This window comes from Carlito syrichta, unplaced genomic scaffold, assembly GCF_000164805.1.
Source record: "Carlito syrichta isolate Samal-C Ts95f unplaced genomic scaffold, Tarsius_syrichta-2.0.1 Scaffold307738, whole genome shotgun sequence".
NCBI classification, from domain to species: domain Eukaryota; kingdom Metazoa; phylum Chordata; class Mammalia; order Primates; family Tarsiidae; genus Carlito; species Carlito syrichta.
The window spans coordinates 170,479-186,128 of NW_007251834.1; the positions used below are offsets into that span (position 1 = coordinate 170,479).

At 36.7% G+C, this 15,650-nt stretch overlaps 1 protein-coding gene across 1 annotated transcript in view; it reads left to right on the top strand.

The window, feature by feature from the left end:
* Window positions 1-12,476, top strand: part of XKR9 (XK related 9) — a 44,953-nt gene extending 32,477 nt beyond the window's left edge. The window contains exon 4 of the mRNA XM_008064590.1: window positions 11,790-12,476. Coding sequence (XP_008062781.1) covers window positions 11,790-12,418 — 629 coding nt within the window. The 3' untranslated portion in view covers window positions 12,419-12,476. The remainder of the gene's footprint in view (window positions 1-11,789) is intronic.
* The last annotated feature ends 3,174 nt before the right edge of the window (window positions 12,477-15,650 follow it).

Genomic DNA, 15,650 nt, shown 5'->3' on the forward strand with positions numbered 1-15,650 from the left:
CTTTTTTTTTTTTTTTTTTTTTTTTGTGATTCGTGGTCATTTATGTTTCCATATGAATTCCTGTATTGTCGTTTTCAGATCTGAGAAGAATGTTGCTGGTAATTTAATGGATATTGCATTAAATCTGTAGATTGCCTTGGGTAGGCAGGGCATCTTAACAATGTTGATTCTTCCAATCCCTGAGCATGGAATATTTTTCCATTTGTTTGTGTCATCTTTGATTTCTTTGAGCAGTGTTTTGTAGTTTTCATTGTGAAGGTCTTTCGTGTCTCTGATTTGGAAGATGCCAAGGAATTTGATTTTTTTTGTGGCTATCGTGAATGGGAATGTGCTTTTTGTTTGGGTTTCTGTTTGTTTACTATTGTATGCATATTTATTTTGTACCCTGAGACTTTCCTAAAGTCCTTTATCAATGCAGGGAAGTTTTTGGCAGATTCTCTTGGGTTTTCAAGGTATAGAATCATGTCATCTGCAAAGAGGGATAACGCGACTTCCTCTTTTTCTATTTGGATACCCCTGATCTCCTTCTCTTGTCTGATTGCTCTAGCTAGGAATCCCAAACTATGTTGAAAAGGAGGGGTAAGAGTGGGCATCCTTGTCTTGTTCTGGTTTTCAGGGGAAATGGTTCCAATTTCTGTCTGTTTAGCAGTATGCTGGCTGTGGGTTTCTCATAGATGGCTCTTACTATTTTGAGGTATATTCCATCTTTGCCTAAATGTTTGAAGGCTTTTATCAAGAAAGGGTGCTGGATATTATCAAAAGATTTTTCCACGTCTAGTGATATAATCATGTGTTTTTTGTTTTTATATTTGTTAATATATTTAATTATGTTTGTGGTCTTATGAATGTTGAACCAGCCCTGCATCTTGGGGATGAAGCCTACTTCGTTGTCGTGGATGATTTTTGAGATGTGTTGTTGAATCTGATTTGCTAGGATCTTGTTGAGAATTTTAGCATCTATGTTCATCAAGGATGTTGGTCTGTAGTTCTCTTTCTTTGTTGACCTTTACCTGGTTTAGGTATCAATGTGATTTTAACTTCGTAAAATGATTTGGGGAGAGTTCCGTCTGTCTCAGTTGCCTAAAATACTTTCAGTAGGATTGGTATCAGTTCCTCCTTGTATGTTTTGTAGAATTCTGCTGGAAAGTTATCTGGTCCAGGGCTTTTTTTTATAGGTAGCTTTCTTATGACATAGTTAATTTCCTGGATTGTTATTGGTCTGTTTAGGGTCTCCATTCTTCTTGTTTCAACTTGGGGAGGTTTTATGAGTCAGAAAGTCCTCCATTTCCTTTAGGTTTTTCAAGTTTGTTTCCATATAAGTGTACATAGTAGTCTCTGATAAGTGTTTGAATTTTTCGGGGTCAGTTGTGACTTGATCTTTTGCATTTCTGATTATGTTTGTTTGGACTTTTTCTCCCTTTTTTTGGGTCAGTCTAGCCAGAGGACCATCCGTCTTGTTTATCCTTTCAAAGAATCAGCTTTTTGTTTTGTTGATTTTTGTATTGTCTTTTTGTCTTCTATGTCCTGAATATGGACTTTTATTCTTCTGCTGAAGTTAGGGTTTTGGTGGTCTTGCTTTTCCAGCTCTCTTAGGTGATTTGATAGGCTGTTAATTTGTGATCTTTCCATTTTCTTCATGTGCTTTTATAGAGATATGAATTTCGCTCTTAATAATGCTTTCATGGCACCCCAGGGGTTTGGTAAGATGTTTCTTCATTTTCATTTGTTTCCAGATATCTTTTATTATTTTTTTTTCTTTTTCTTTTTTTTTGAGTTGGAGTCTCACTCTGTCACCCAGGCTGGAGTGAAGTGGCACACTCACAGCCACCCCAGCATCGACCTGCTGGGCTCTGTCAAGCCTTCCACCTCAGCCTTCTAAGTAGCTGGAATTACAGGCATGCAGTACCACATCTGGCTAATTTTTGATTTATTGTAGAGACTATGTCTCACCAAGTTGCCTGGGCTGGTCTCAAACCTGCGGGCTCAGGTAATCCACTTGCTTTGGCCTCCCAAAGTGCTGGGATTACAGGCTGAGCCACTGAGCCCAGCCTGTTTCCAGGTATCTTTTTTTTTTTTGAGTTGGAGTCTCACTCTGTCACCCAGACTGGAGTGCAGTGGCTGCTCCTGGCCACTGCAACCTCGACCTGCTGGGTCCAGTTATCCTTCTGCCTCAGCCTTCCAAGTAGCTGGAACTACAGGTGCGTGCTACCATGCCTGGATAATTTTTTGATTTATTGTAGAGATGTGGTCTCGCCAAGTTGCCCAGGCGGGTCTCGAACCCGTGGGCTCAGGCAATCCACTCACCTCAGCCTCCCAAGGCAAGGGATTACAGGTTGAGCCACCGAGCCCGGCTTCTAGGTATCTTTTAATCTCTGTTTTTATTTCCATGTTGACCCAGGAGTTGCTTAGCATCATGCTGTTTAATGTCCATGTCTTTGTGGGTTTGGGGGAAACTTTGTTGGTGTTGATATTTATTTTTATTCCACTGTGGTCTGAGAAGGTGCATGTCAGGATTTCAGTCTTGTGAAATTTGTTTATGCTTGATTTATGGCCAATGATGTGGTCAATCTTAGAGTATGTTCCATGTAGTGATGAGTAGAATGCATATTTCATGGTTGTTCAGTGGAGTGTTCTGTAGGTATCAATTAAGTCAATTGCTCAATCTTCATGTTGAGGTTCTGGATCCCCTTGTTGATTTTTTGTCTTGATGATCTGTCTAGGGTCGTGAGTGGGGTATTTAAGTCTCCAGCTATGATAGTGTTAGAGTCAATATCTTTTTAAAATTTACCTAGAAACTGTTTTATGAAATTTGGTGCTCCTATGTTGGGTGCATATATGTTCGGAATGGATATTTCTTGTTAATGAATTAAACCTTTTATCATTACATAGTGACCTCTGATATCTTTTTAAATTTTTGATAGCTTAAAGGGTATTTAGTCTGATATTAAGATTGCGACTCCTGCTTTCTTTTGTGTTCCGTTCGCCTGAAATTTTGTTTCCCATCCTCTTACTTTGAGTCTGTGAGTGTCCTTTCTGGTGAGATGAGTTTCTTGGAGACAATATATCTCTGCCTCATGATATTTTATCCATTTTGTCATTCTATGTCTTTTCAGTGTTGCATTTAGTCCATTCACACTCAAGCTAATTATTGAAACGTGAGGATTTATCCCTGTCATGAGGTTCTTACAGAGTTTGTTGTTGTTGTAGCTGTTAGTCTGTTTCTTTCTTTTGATTTTTGGGTTTATTCATGGTTGTTTTCAATCTTTTTCCTGAATCCCTGTGAAGGATGTTGTCATTCTTTTTTTCCTTTCTTCTGTGTTTAATACTTTCTTAAGGGTTTCTTGTAGAGCTCTTAGGGATTGCATATCTGGGAAAGATTTTAATTCTCCATCACAGATGAAGCTTAGCTTAGTTGGGTAGGAAATTCTTGGTTGAAATTGTTTATCTTTGAGAACTTTGAAGATTGGACTCTAAGCTTACCTCGTCTTAAGTGTTTCTGTGGGTAAGTCTGCTGCTATTCTAATTGGTCTTCCCCTGTAGGTAGTCTGATCTTTTTCTCTTGCTGCTTTTAGGATATTTTCTTTTATACCTACTTTGTGTAGGTGAATTACTGTGTGTCTAGGAGTTGGTCTACTCATTATCATCTTGCAGGGGTTTTCTGAATCTCTTGTGTTTGAATGGCCATGTAACTGATGAGATGAGGAAAGTTTTCTTGGATAATTTCATGGAATATGTGTTTCAGGGTGGTCTCTGTCTCACTTTTTGCCTTGGGAAATCCAATTAGTCTTAGGTTCAGCCTCTTGAAATAATCACTCATCTCTTGAAGCTTTTGTTCTGTATTTTAAAGCTTCTTTTCTATGGTTTTGGCAGTTTGGGTTAGTTTTGTATTTGGGTCCTCAAGCTTTCAGAGTCTTTCTTCTGCTTGGTTAATTCTGCTTTCCATGCTTATCCGTTTGTTATTTATTTCATTCACTGTATTTTTTATTGCTGTTATGACAGTTATCAACTCCTTCATTCTTTCCTCTTGTCTCTCCTTGAGTCTATTTATTCTCTCTATTAATGTCGTGATATCTAGGTTTGTGGTTTGAGACCAGTCATTCTAAGGGCTCTTCATTGTTTGCATTCTGAATACTGTATTCTCAGTGGCTGACCTCCCAGAGGTCTGTGTGAGACCTAGATTCTTCTTTTGGGTTTGTCTTCATTTGTGTAGATTTTCCTCCCTCCTTTTTTTTGTACCCCTCTTATTTAATTCTATTGTTCAGGGATGGGGTGGGGTAGCTTTTACTTCTGTTTGCTCAATCTTCTAATCTTTCTTATGTGGATCCTCTGGCTTTGTTCATTCTGAAGCTGGACTGTGGTAGGGGGCTGTACTTTTTGCAGTTTTGAGATTTAATTGAGGGGGGAGCTGTGATTCAGAACCTATCTGCAGATCCCAGTGTCTGCTGACAGGTGTGTGGGTCCCCTGGAGCCGGCTTCCCACTGCCTTACAATCTGTCCATGCAGTGGGATATAGGTTTGTCTTCTAAAACCTACACATAATTATACAAATACAGAAACCAACAAAACCCCCCTACTGATGTACTCTCCCTAAAAACTACCAGTACACAAATAGAAAGTCTAAAAAAAGCAATAAAATAATAGAAACAAAGTAAGTATGAAAATGTAATAAAAAACAGAAAGAAAGAGAGGAAAAAAACTAAAAAAAAACGAGCAAACAAATAGACAAATAAAAAACCCAAAACTTGCTCTGAAGTAGTTCCCATAAGTCCAAATTCCTTTCAGCTTTGCTCTCCAGCCCCTCCCCTCTGCTTTCATCACAGCCTGATACTAGTGCTCTCAGCATGGGTCAGATGCCCGAGACCTACTGTGGGACGGGGGTGGATCAGATCTGGACTTACCCGGCTTGCTGCCTGTCAAGTCTCCCACTCAGATTTGATATGTCTGTGTCTGATCCAGCTTGGGGGATGAGCTTCTGTCTCTCCAAGTATGATGATTTCCCCTAGGTCCCAAGTTGGAGGCTGGATAGAACTGGGTGGGGCAATGCAGGTCTCTGCCAGGGCCTGGTACAGAGAAAATGGCTCCGGCTGGCATTTCCTCACCGGTGGTGGGGCTCCTCTCCAGTTCACCCTGATCTTCTCTCTCCATGGATCTGGGCTCCAGCCACTTTGCTGTCACAGGTGATGGTGTGGGCTGGGCTCCAGGTAATGAGAATCAGCTGTATTTGGTAGGGTTTTCTCAGGAGAGTCCCAAGAGCAGCGGACAATCCTGCATGCTGGCAGCTTTAATCTCAGGTTGTGGGGGGTTGCAGTCACCTCTGGAGAAGAGCCCTAGGTGCATGAACCCAAATCTTCCCTCAGATAGACTTTCACTCACCCACTGGCATGCACCAAGTCACCCAGGGAATCTTTATGGACACTCACTTTTGTGGAGACTCTCACAGTCTGACCTGTCCTGTCACTGTTTACCACATTTTTTTTATCCAGTTCAGTTTCAGTGGGCAGCATGGTGGTTCCATGTTTTTGCTATTGTGACTAGTGCTGCAATAAACATGTGTGTGCAGGTATCTTTTTTGTAGAATGATTTGAGTTCCTCTGGGTATATTTCCAAAAGGGGGATTGCTGGGTCATATGGAAGGTCAATTTCTAGTTCTTTCAGAAATTGCCACACTGTTTTCCAAAGAGATTGCACTAGTTTGCATTCCCACCAGCAGTGTACAAGCGTTCCTTTTTCTCCGTATCCTTGCCAGCATCTGTTGTTGTTTGTTTTCTTGATGATGGCCATTCTTACTGGGGTTAGGTGGTATCTCAATGTGGTTGATTTGTATTTCTCTGATAAATAGTGAGGGTGAGCACTTTTTCATGTGTCTGTTGGCTGCCCATATATGTTCTTTTGAGAAGTGTCTATTCATGTCTTTTGCCCACTTTTGAATGGGGTTGTGTTTTTTTTCCCCTTTTTGGCACATTTGAGTTCTTTGTAGATCCTAGATGTTAAGCCTTTGTCAGATATACAGTTGGCAAATATCTTTTTCTATTCTGAGGGCTGTCTTCCTGCCCTCTTGATGGTTTCTTTGGCTTTGCAGAAGCTTGTCAGTTTAATGAAGTCCCACTTGTCTATCTTATCTCTTACAGTATGGACACTTGGAGTTTTGATTAGGAATTGGTTGCCAGTTCCAATTTCCATAAGGGTATCTCCTGCATTTTCTAAGATTCTTATAGTTTGAGGTTTTCCATTTAGGTCTTTGATCCATTCAGAGTAAATTCTTGTGTATAGTGGTAGGGTCCTGTTTCAATCTTCTGCATGTGGTCAGCCAGTTTTCCCAGCACCATTTACTGAGTAGGTTCGCCTCTCCTCAGTGGTTGTTGTTGGAGGCTTTGTCAAAGATGAGTTGGTTGAGAAATTGAGATTTGGCTTCTGGAATCTCTATCCGGTTCCACTGGTTTGTATACCTGTTCTTGTAACAATATCAGGCTGTTTTGATTGCTGTAGCCTATAATAAAGTTTGAGGTCTGGAAGTATGATACCTCCTGCTTTTTTTCTTTTACTAAGGATTGTTTTGGCTATTTATGGTCATTTATGTTTCCTTATGAATTTCTGTATTGTCATTTACAGGTCTGAGAAGAATGATGTTTATAATTTAATTGGTACTGTGTTGAATCTGTATATTGCCTTTGGTAGGATGGCCATCTTAACAATGTTGATTCTTCCTATCTATGAGCATGGAATATTTTTCCATTTGTTTGTGTCTTCTTGGATTTCTTTGAGCAATAGTTTTTAGTTTTCATTGCAAAGGTCTTTCACTTCTCTGGTTAGTAAGATGCTGATGTTGCTCTTCTTATAAGGACACTATTCCTATTAGATTAGGGCCCCACCATTATGAGCTCATTTAACCTAATTACCTGTCTCCAAATATAGACACATTGGGTGTTAAATCTTCAGCATATGAATTTTGGGGACACACAGTTCAATCCATGAAATATATGAAAGCAAATATTTACTTAAAATAAGAAAATTAATCACAGCAAATTACAGATATAAGAAAGCCAACACCACATATTTCACCAAAGGAAGAGAAGTAATTTTTAAAATTTTAATACTCTCCTCTAAACATTGTAGCTTTATACTCTGTGGCTATAGATTTGATAATGATTTTATAACATAATTTTCATAGAATAGAAAAATAATTCAGTCTTTTCTCTAGCATAGTTGATTGAAATTTGTTTTTTATTGCTTTTAGTTAAGAAAAGTTTGTTTCAATATCATAATTTATTGTTAATATCATGTCTTTTTAAAATTATTGTCAAATTTTGGAATAAACCTACCCATTTCTTTAAAAACGTACTATAGGAGTTTTTTTTAAAAAAAATGAAGTGACAAACTTTTTTTTTTTGGTAGAGATGGGGGTCTTGCTATGTTGCCTAGGCTGGTCTTGAACTCCTTGCCTCAAGCAATCTTCCTGCCTCTGCCTCTCAAAGTGCTGGGATTAGGTACATGAGCCACTATGCCTAACCAAAGTGACTAATATTAACTGCTGTTTGAATTGACATTACTAGTTTATTTTAGATACTTTATTTAGTGAAGAAAATTATGTTTTTTTCACTGATATCAACATTTAGTGTTGAATCAGAAAGAAATTTATAAGAATTTGTGTACTAATAAGAATATAGAATTAATAATGTGATTGGACAACGTCATTTCAGACTGAGGGAAATGCATAAATAAAGACAATTTGACAAAAGCAAGGAATTTAGTCTGAATAGAGTGTAAAGTGCAGGTTGGGGTAGCAATACAATCAGAAAGAAATATGTTAGAGGCATGTACGTATGTGGGAAATGAACCATAGTGCCAAATAATAGTGTCAACTGGATGAGAATAGACCATTGTGCCCTCCTGTTAGAAATCAAAGGCCTGTTGATGGTACAACCACATAAAAGGCTCAGGCAAACTGCCTGAGAATCCTAGCTCTGTCACTTATTAATCTTAGTAATTCAATCAAATCTTGTAAACTTGTCTCTTTATACTTAAACTAAATGTATTCTCAGCTCAATTTCTCTGAGCCAGATCCCCAAAATGCCCACAGTCACTTCAATACTCTGAGGGAAAATATGAGAAAGGGTAAATAAGAGTAGAAAGATAGAATTTAATCAACTGCAATTAAAATGTTTTTTTGTGTGCAATATTTGTAAAAATATATGACAAGGTGAACACATTGCTAGGGCTTTGTCAGACTTGGAAGTAGACTGGGCAAGTGAGGATCCCTGAAATTTAAGCTTCATTATCTGAATGATAAATATAGCTTTGAGGTAACAATATGAATTAGCTTTAAATTTTGAGATGTTTAATATGCATGTTGTGGTCTCTAGGGAAACCATCAAAGAGTAAAAGCAGGGCATAGCACTAAAGGATGTAGCTTATTAGATTGAAAGGATGGATAAAAATATGGCTCACATCAAGCACATCATATCATATTAGAAAAACAGAGAAAGATTAAGATTCTAGAAGATTTGATAGTAAAGAATCACTAAAGAAAAACTGAATGGCATCAAAATTCTTAACCACAATAGCTGAAATTAGAACATAATAGAACAATGACTTTAAAATTTCAGTGGAAAATGTATTTTATCTTTGAATTCTATTTCTAGTAAAACTGTGCATTATGAGGGTAGAATAAGATATATACGGTCTCAAAAAAATTTAGCTTCTGAGCAACTCTTCTCAGGAAGGCCTGGAGAATGCTTAATAAAAACATAGGAATAAAGCAAGAAAGAAGATAGAGATCCAGGAAACAGTAAGTCAACACAAAAGCGAGGTGAAGGGATGTTCTTGAAAGACAGGAAGCATGCCTTGAGAGCAGCCTTCTTAGAGCAGGATGATGGTATTCTAAACAACAGCAACAATAACACAAACAGAAAAAAAGAAGTAATAGATGTATATAGAGGAGTTTTATTAACTAATTAATTTGAACTTTTTGCTAAGAAATAGTAGGGTCATGAAAAAGAAAGCAAGGAAGGAAACAAGGCAATTGTTAACTGCAGGAAGCATGAAAATTTTCAAAGAAAGAAAATACAGTCAGCGTGGTTTTTGAAATGTAAGCAATAAAAAAGCACTATACTTATGCAGTTCTAATAAGGTAAACTCCAAATATTGATTTTACCAAAGATTGTCATGTTACTCTTTTGGTCGGGTGGAAGAGGAAGAGGAAAATGGAAGGAGAGTTTGTATATATATATATATGTGTATGTGTTAAATTTTCTTCTTTTCAAATAGGAAATCAAGAAACAGTGTCTAAAACATAAGTTAGGCACAGTATAGGTTTTATTTATAAATGTGATAATAAATGTCAGAAGAAAAGCTAGAAGGTCGATAGTGATTTCTTCTGGGGGTTGCAACTGAGGGGTTAGGGGGGATAGACCAAGTTATTACTATTTTCCTATAAGTTTTGTAGAACTTTTAAAAACTACATATGAGGCGACTTTAAAAAATTCAAGGAAAATGTGTATTATGAAAAAACTATGGATTTTATAATTTTTTGCACCAAAATAAACTCATACTAATTTGTTATAACATGTCTAAACAGCATCTAGTTTGTGGCACCAAGAGGGATAAAACATTAGTTTAAAAAGAGCCCTGTCACAGCAGTATGAGTTCTACTAAAATTGAAGCAAGAACAAACATCACATTTATGGTGAAGCTTGGGTGAAAGAATGGTTAAATCATTCATGGGGACAATGCCCCCAAGAAATTAGCATCTCTCATATGGATAACTTTAATAAGGGATAAGGTGATGTCGAAGATGAAGCCCTCAGTGGATGGCCATCTATATCAATTTGTGAGGAAAAAATTAACCTTATGTATGCTCTAATTGAAGAAGATTGACAGTTAACAGCAGAAACAATAGCCAACACTATAGATATCTCAGTTGGTTCAGTTTACACAATTCTGATTGAAACATTAAAGTTGAGCGAAATTTCCATTCAGTGGGTACCAAAACAGTTGCTCCCAAATCAGCTCCAGAGAAGAACCAAGCATTCAGTGTAGATTTTAAACAAGTGGGATCAAGATCCTGAAGCATTTCTTAAAGGAATTGTTTACAGGAGAAGAAACATGGCTTTACCAGTATGATCCTGAAGACAAAGCACAGTTCTAGCAGTGGCTACTAAGAGGTAGATGTGGCCCAGTCAAGGCAAAAGTAGACTGGCGAAGAGCAAAGGTCAGGACAGTTTTTTTGGACGCTCATAGCGTTTTGCTTGTTGATTTTCTAAAGGGCCAATGAATGATAATATCTGCTTATTATAAGAATGCTTTGAGAAAGTTAGCTAAAACTTTAGCAGAAAAATGCTTGGGAAAGTTTCAGAGAGTCCTTCACCTCGACAGTGCTTCTGCTCATTCCTCTTGTCAAACAAAAGCAAATTTGTGAGAGTTTTGATGAAAATCATTAGACATTCACATTACAGTCCTGATTCAGCTTTTTCGGACTTATTTTTTGTTTCTGAATCTTAAAAAAAAATCTATAAAAGGCATCCATTTTCTTTAGCTAATAATGTGAAAAAGACTGCATTAACACCATTAAATCCCTCATTTATTTAGGGATGATCTAAGTGGCTGGTATTATTGTTTACAAAAGTGTCTTCAACTTGATGGAACTTATGTTGAGAAATAGTTTTTATTTTAATTCTATTTTCCATGAACTTTTGGAGGTTCCTTTGTGTATGTGCTAAAGTGGTAGAAATAAAAATTCATTATAAGAAAAGACATAATAGGGCAATTTAGGGAAAAGTGATGTTTGAATTAAGATATGTTTAAATAAGAAAAAAAAAAAAAGAATTTCAACTAGTCGGGTCCAGGGTGGTCTATGCTAAAAGCAAGAAAGCACACAAAGGCATTTACAAGACCCTGTCCTCATTATTATCATCAATAGATAAGTTTTTGTAAGTCTGTCTTTCTATCATATTATACAAATCTCCAGTGAAGCTTAATGGAAATGACTAGCACTTGGTATTCTGTTCTAAACTATTTTTAAATTTTCTAATCTTTGATTTCACTTTTATAAAAGTCCCCAAATTTTGACAGTGGGGGTAGTAATGACTTGCCTTTCCAAAGTGGTAAGGAGCTTATTTTTCTGTTATTTGTTGGGGAAAAAAATGGGGTAAAGATGTCAAAACTACAGAAATTCATAGGTTTTAGAACATATTTGTTCATTTGATTAATTATCTTCAGAATATGGGAAACTGAGCTTGTTAACACCTCATATTAAATTTTCCGTTTAACCGTCTCACTCACTCTTTGACTCTCTTTCTCCTTTCTCCTTTCCCCTTTGTTTATCCTCCCCTCATGTTGAGGCTGTCTCTCAGTAATTAGGTATATGCCCAAGCTCACAGAGAAAAGTCCAGAAAAGCTAGGATTATAGTCATTGTTTCTTAACTTGCAGAGTATGTAGTTTCCAGCATAACTGTTGCTTAGTAAAATTTGTCCAATGAATTTTTTCAAAAATCATTGTAAAGCAGTTGAATATAGTGGATAAGTGCATTGACTTGGAATCAGGCAGATACAGGTTCAAATCTCAGTTCTGCAACTTGCTAGCTAGTGTGACCTGAGTCAAGTAATATATCATTACAAGGCTCAGTTCCCTCATATATAATATATGGGAATATTAATATCTATCTCCATAAATTATTAAAGTGCATGACATGTTTGTGGGTGAGCGTATATGTGAACAAAGCATGTATGGCATATAGTAATTTAATATTGTTATTATTATTTCTATAACATATTTTTATTTTTTTGTTTTGTAGGTGTAGCCATCACGGTCTCTTGCTGTGCTATTTCTTGCTCAACTCTTGATTATCAAATAGCTTTAAGGAAATCCTTGCCTGAAAAAAGGTGTCTTGATGGATGCTGTCCCAAAATCACATATCTCCTTTACAAGTTGTTTACATTATCGTCTTGGATGCTGAGTGTTGTACTTCTACTATTCTTAAATGTTAAAATTACTTTACTTCTGTTGCTATTTCTTTGGTTTTTAAGTACAACATGGGCATTTCAAAACCAAACTCACTTTTGTACTTCCATGAGTATGGAATTCCTGTATAGGATTGTCGTTGGATTCATTCTTATCTTTACATTTTTTAATATTAAGGGACAGAATACCAAATGTCCAATGTCTTGTTATTATAGTGTAAGAGTATTTGCCACTTTGGGGATATTGATTGTGTTCTGGGTTGGACCACTTTTTTTTTTTAATTCAGAATATTTTATATTTATCAGCATCACTATAGTTCTTACTCTTCTTCTTGGAATTATTTTTCTTTTTGTTTATTATGGGAATTTTCATCCAAACAAAAGTGAAGAGACAAAATGTGATGAAATTGATGGAAAATCAGCTAAAAGAGATTGTAGAATGAGGCATTTCCTAATGGAATAAGTGATTCATTTATGTTACATTTACATATTTTTGTTTCATTAATAAAGAAAATGTGTGTGATAGGTGTGTGCTGTTTCTTATTTTTGCTATCTTTATTTTAATTTAATTTAATTTTTTGCAAGTCCTCATGTAGAAACAAATTTTATTTCTTTGGGGAAAATACACAGGAGTGGACTAGGTTGCATGGTAAGGACATTAACTTTATTCAATACTGTCAAATGATTTGACAATTTGTGTCATTTAACAATGTACAGGAGTTCCATTTGTTTCATATCCACTCCAAAACTTTTTGCTGCCTTTAATTTGAGGTCAGTTCTGATACATTAATTGTGAATTTGAGCATACGAATCTTTTCTTTTTTTAATTTAATTTTATTTTAAAGATGTGGGGTACAAGTCAGGATTGGGTACATAAATGGTCTTGGTACAGGTGAAGTTTGGGCCTCCCATTGGCCCTCACTTCACCTGGATTAGGATCAGGCACCCTTTTTGATTTTATGTGCCGCCCCTTCCTGGCAGTGTCCCACTACTGCCAATCCCTGTCTTGAAGTATTATGGTAAGTGTTCAGGGTCCACTTATGAGTGAAAACATGTGGTACTCAATTCTTTGTTTCTGTGATAGATCACTGAGTATGATAGACTCCAAATCCATCCAAGTTGCTGCAAAGTCCATAATTTTGTCCTTCTTTATGGCAGCATAATAGTCCATCTTGCATATGTACCACACTTTTTAAAAACCAGTCCAGTTCCACTTTGGTTTTGAAGATCTTGGGTATTCAGATACTTGCTTACTTCCTGGTAGACTTGCCATCTTGAGCCTGAAATAGAAGAAAAGATCTGTTTTTCATAATTAGAAAACTGGACTTGAGCTTCCTTCCAGGTTTTCTCTCATTGTTCCTGAGTTAAAACTGTTGCACATGCGGAGAGCTGCAAAGGGAAGGGAGGAGCAGAATACCTTTTTCTTCTTTCCTTTATTGTCTTGACTCAGTGCATATATTTTGAGTTGGACACAGGATGAGAAAAGGAAAAGGGAAAGAAGGAAAGGAAGAAAAATTTTTAGTGAATGCTTTTTTTCCATGAACTGTCTCTGGTAAGTACAAAAGAGAATTGGTGTGCATTTAAGTGAATTGAAATTTTATTTTCTAGCTTTTCTGAGTTAATGAATTATTGGCATACAATTTATATTCTGTTTGTGCTAAAAATAGTTGCACCCAAATCATATTTTTGAACTATTTAAACAATTATGATAACATATAGCAAAATTTGCCATCTTAGTCTTTTTTTTTTTTTTTTTTAGAAAGCAGGATTTATTGAGAGGACAGAAAATCTCCCACAGTGGGAGGGAACCCGAAGGGGTTGCCTTCTTAGCCATTTTTAAGTATACAGTAGTGTTAGCTATATTCACGATGTTGTACGACAGATCTATAGAACTTATTCATCTTGTAAAACTGACACTATTCATTGAACTACTCCCTGTTTTCCCACTCCCCAGCTTCTGGCAATCATAATTATACCTTTTGTTTCTATAAATTTGACTACTTTAGGTACTTCATTGCTATGGTTTGAATGTGTCCCCCACAAACCTTTCGTGTTAGAAACGTAATCTCTGAATTCATATGTTGATGGCATTTGGAGATGAGGCCTTTGGGAAGTAATTGGGATTACATAAGGTTATCAGGGTGGGACCCCATGATGGGACTGGTGACTTTATAAAAAGAGTAAGACAGACCTGAGCTAGCATGCTCCTACGTTCACCGTTTGATGCCCTCTGCCACCTTGTTATGATGCCACAAGAAGGCCCTCACCAGATGCCAGTGCCTTACTCTTGGCCTAACCAGCCTCCAAAACCATGAGCTAAATAAACTTTTCTTTACAAATTACCCACTCTGTGGTATTCTGTTATAGCAACAGAACATAGACTAAGACACTTGCATAAGTGTAGTCATACAATATTTACTTTTTTGTGACTGCCTTATATCACTTAGCATAATGTCCTCAATCTTCATCCGTGTTGTAGCATGTGATAAGATTTACTTCTTTTTAAAGGCTGAATAATATTTCATTGTGTGCATATGCCACATTATTCATTCATCCATTGATGGATATTTAGGTTAATTTCACCTCTTGGCTATTGTGAGTAATGCTTCAATGAACATGGGTTTACAAATATTTCTTTAAGATTCTGCTTTCAGTTCTTTTGGATATATATTCAGAAGTGGAATTTCTTGATCATATGGCAATTATTTGAAATGCTTTGAGAAATTTTCATACTGTTTTCCATAATAGCTGCACTATTTTACAATCCTAGCAACAGTGCACAAAGTTTCCAATTTCTCTATATCCTCACCAGCACTTGTTATTTTTTCTTTTTTTTTTTTTAAACAATGACCACTCTAATGGGTGTGAGGTAATATCTCTTTGTAGTTTTGATTTACATTTCCTTAATGATTAGTGATGTTAAGCCTTTTTTCATGTGCTCATTGGTCATATGTATATCTTCTTTGGAGAAATGTCTATATCTGATTAGGGGTTAATATCCAGAATATGCAAAACTTCTGCAACTCAACAAGAACAAAATAGTTCAAATAATTTGATTAAAAATTAGCGAAAACTCAATACTATGTCTCCTGTGCTACTCTTTGAGAATGCTAGGGCTAAGCAGCGTAGAAGAACTACTTACACTTGCAGGAGCAAGAGAATCTTCAGTTTATCTGGGAAACATGATTCTTTCATACATGGACCTCAGTTACTGCATACCCCCCTGTCTCTACATGCTTGGTGTATATGTGTACATGCATGCTTGAGGGAGTGGAGGTATAAAAAGAAGTCAGACTACTTGGGGCACCTGAGTCGGAATTTTTCATCATAAAGGACCAAAAGACTCTGAGTCATGAAGTGAAAATACTCTTCATTTGTTCCTGAAGATCTAAATGCCTATGTGTTATCGTCTCCTTCAGCCTAGATAACATCTTGTAGCATTTTCTATAGTTCAAGTTTGTTAGTAATACATTAAAAAATCCAAATTATATACGTGTGTGTGTGTGCGTGTCTGTATTTGAGTCAGGCTCCCACTCTGTCATTCAGGGTGGAGTGCAGTGGCACACTTACAGCTCACCACAGCCTTGGATACCTTTATTCTTGCAGGGTATTCTTGCTGGACAAGGAGTTCTAGGTTGATAGTTTTTTTTTTTTTGAGTTGGAGTCTCACTCTGTCGCCCAGACTGGAGTGCAGT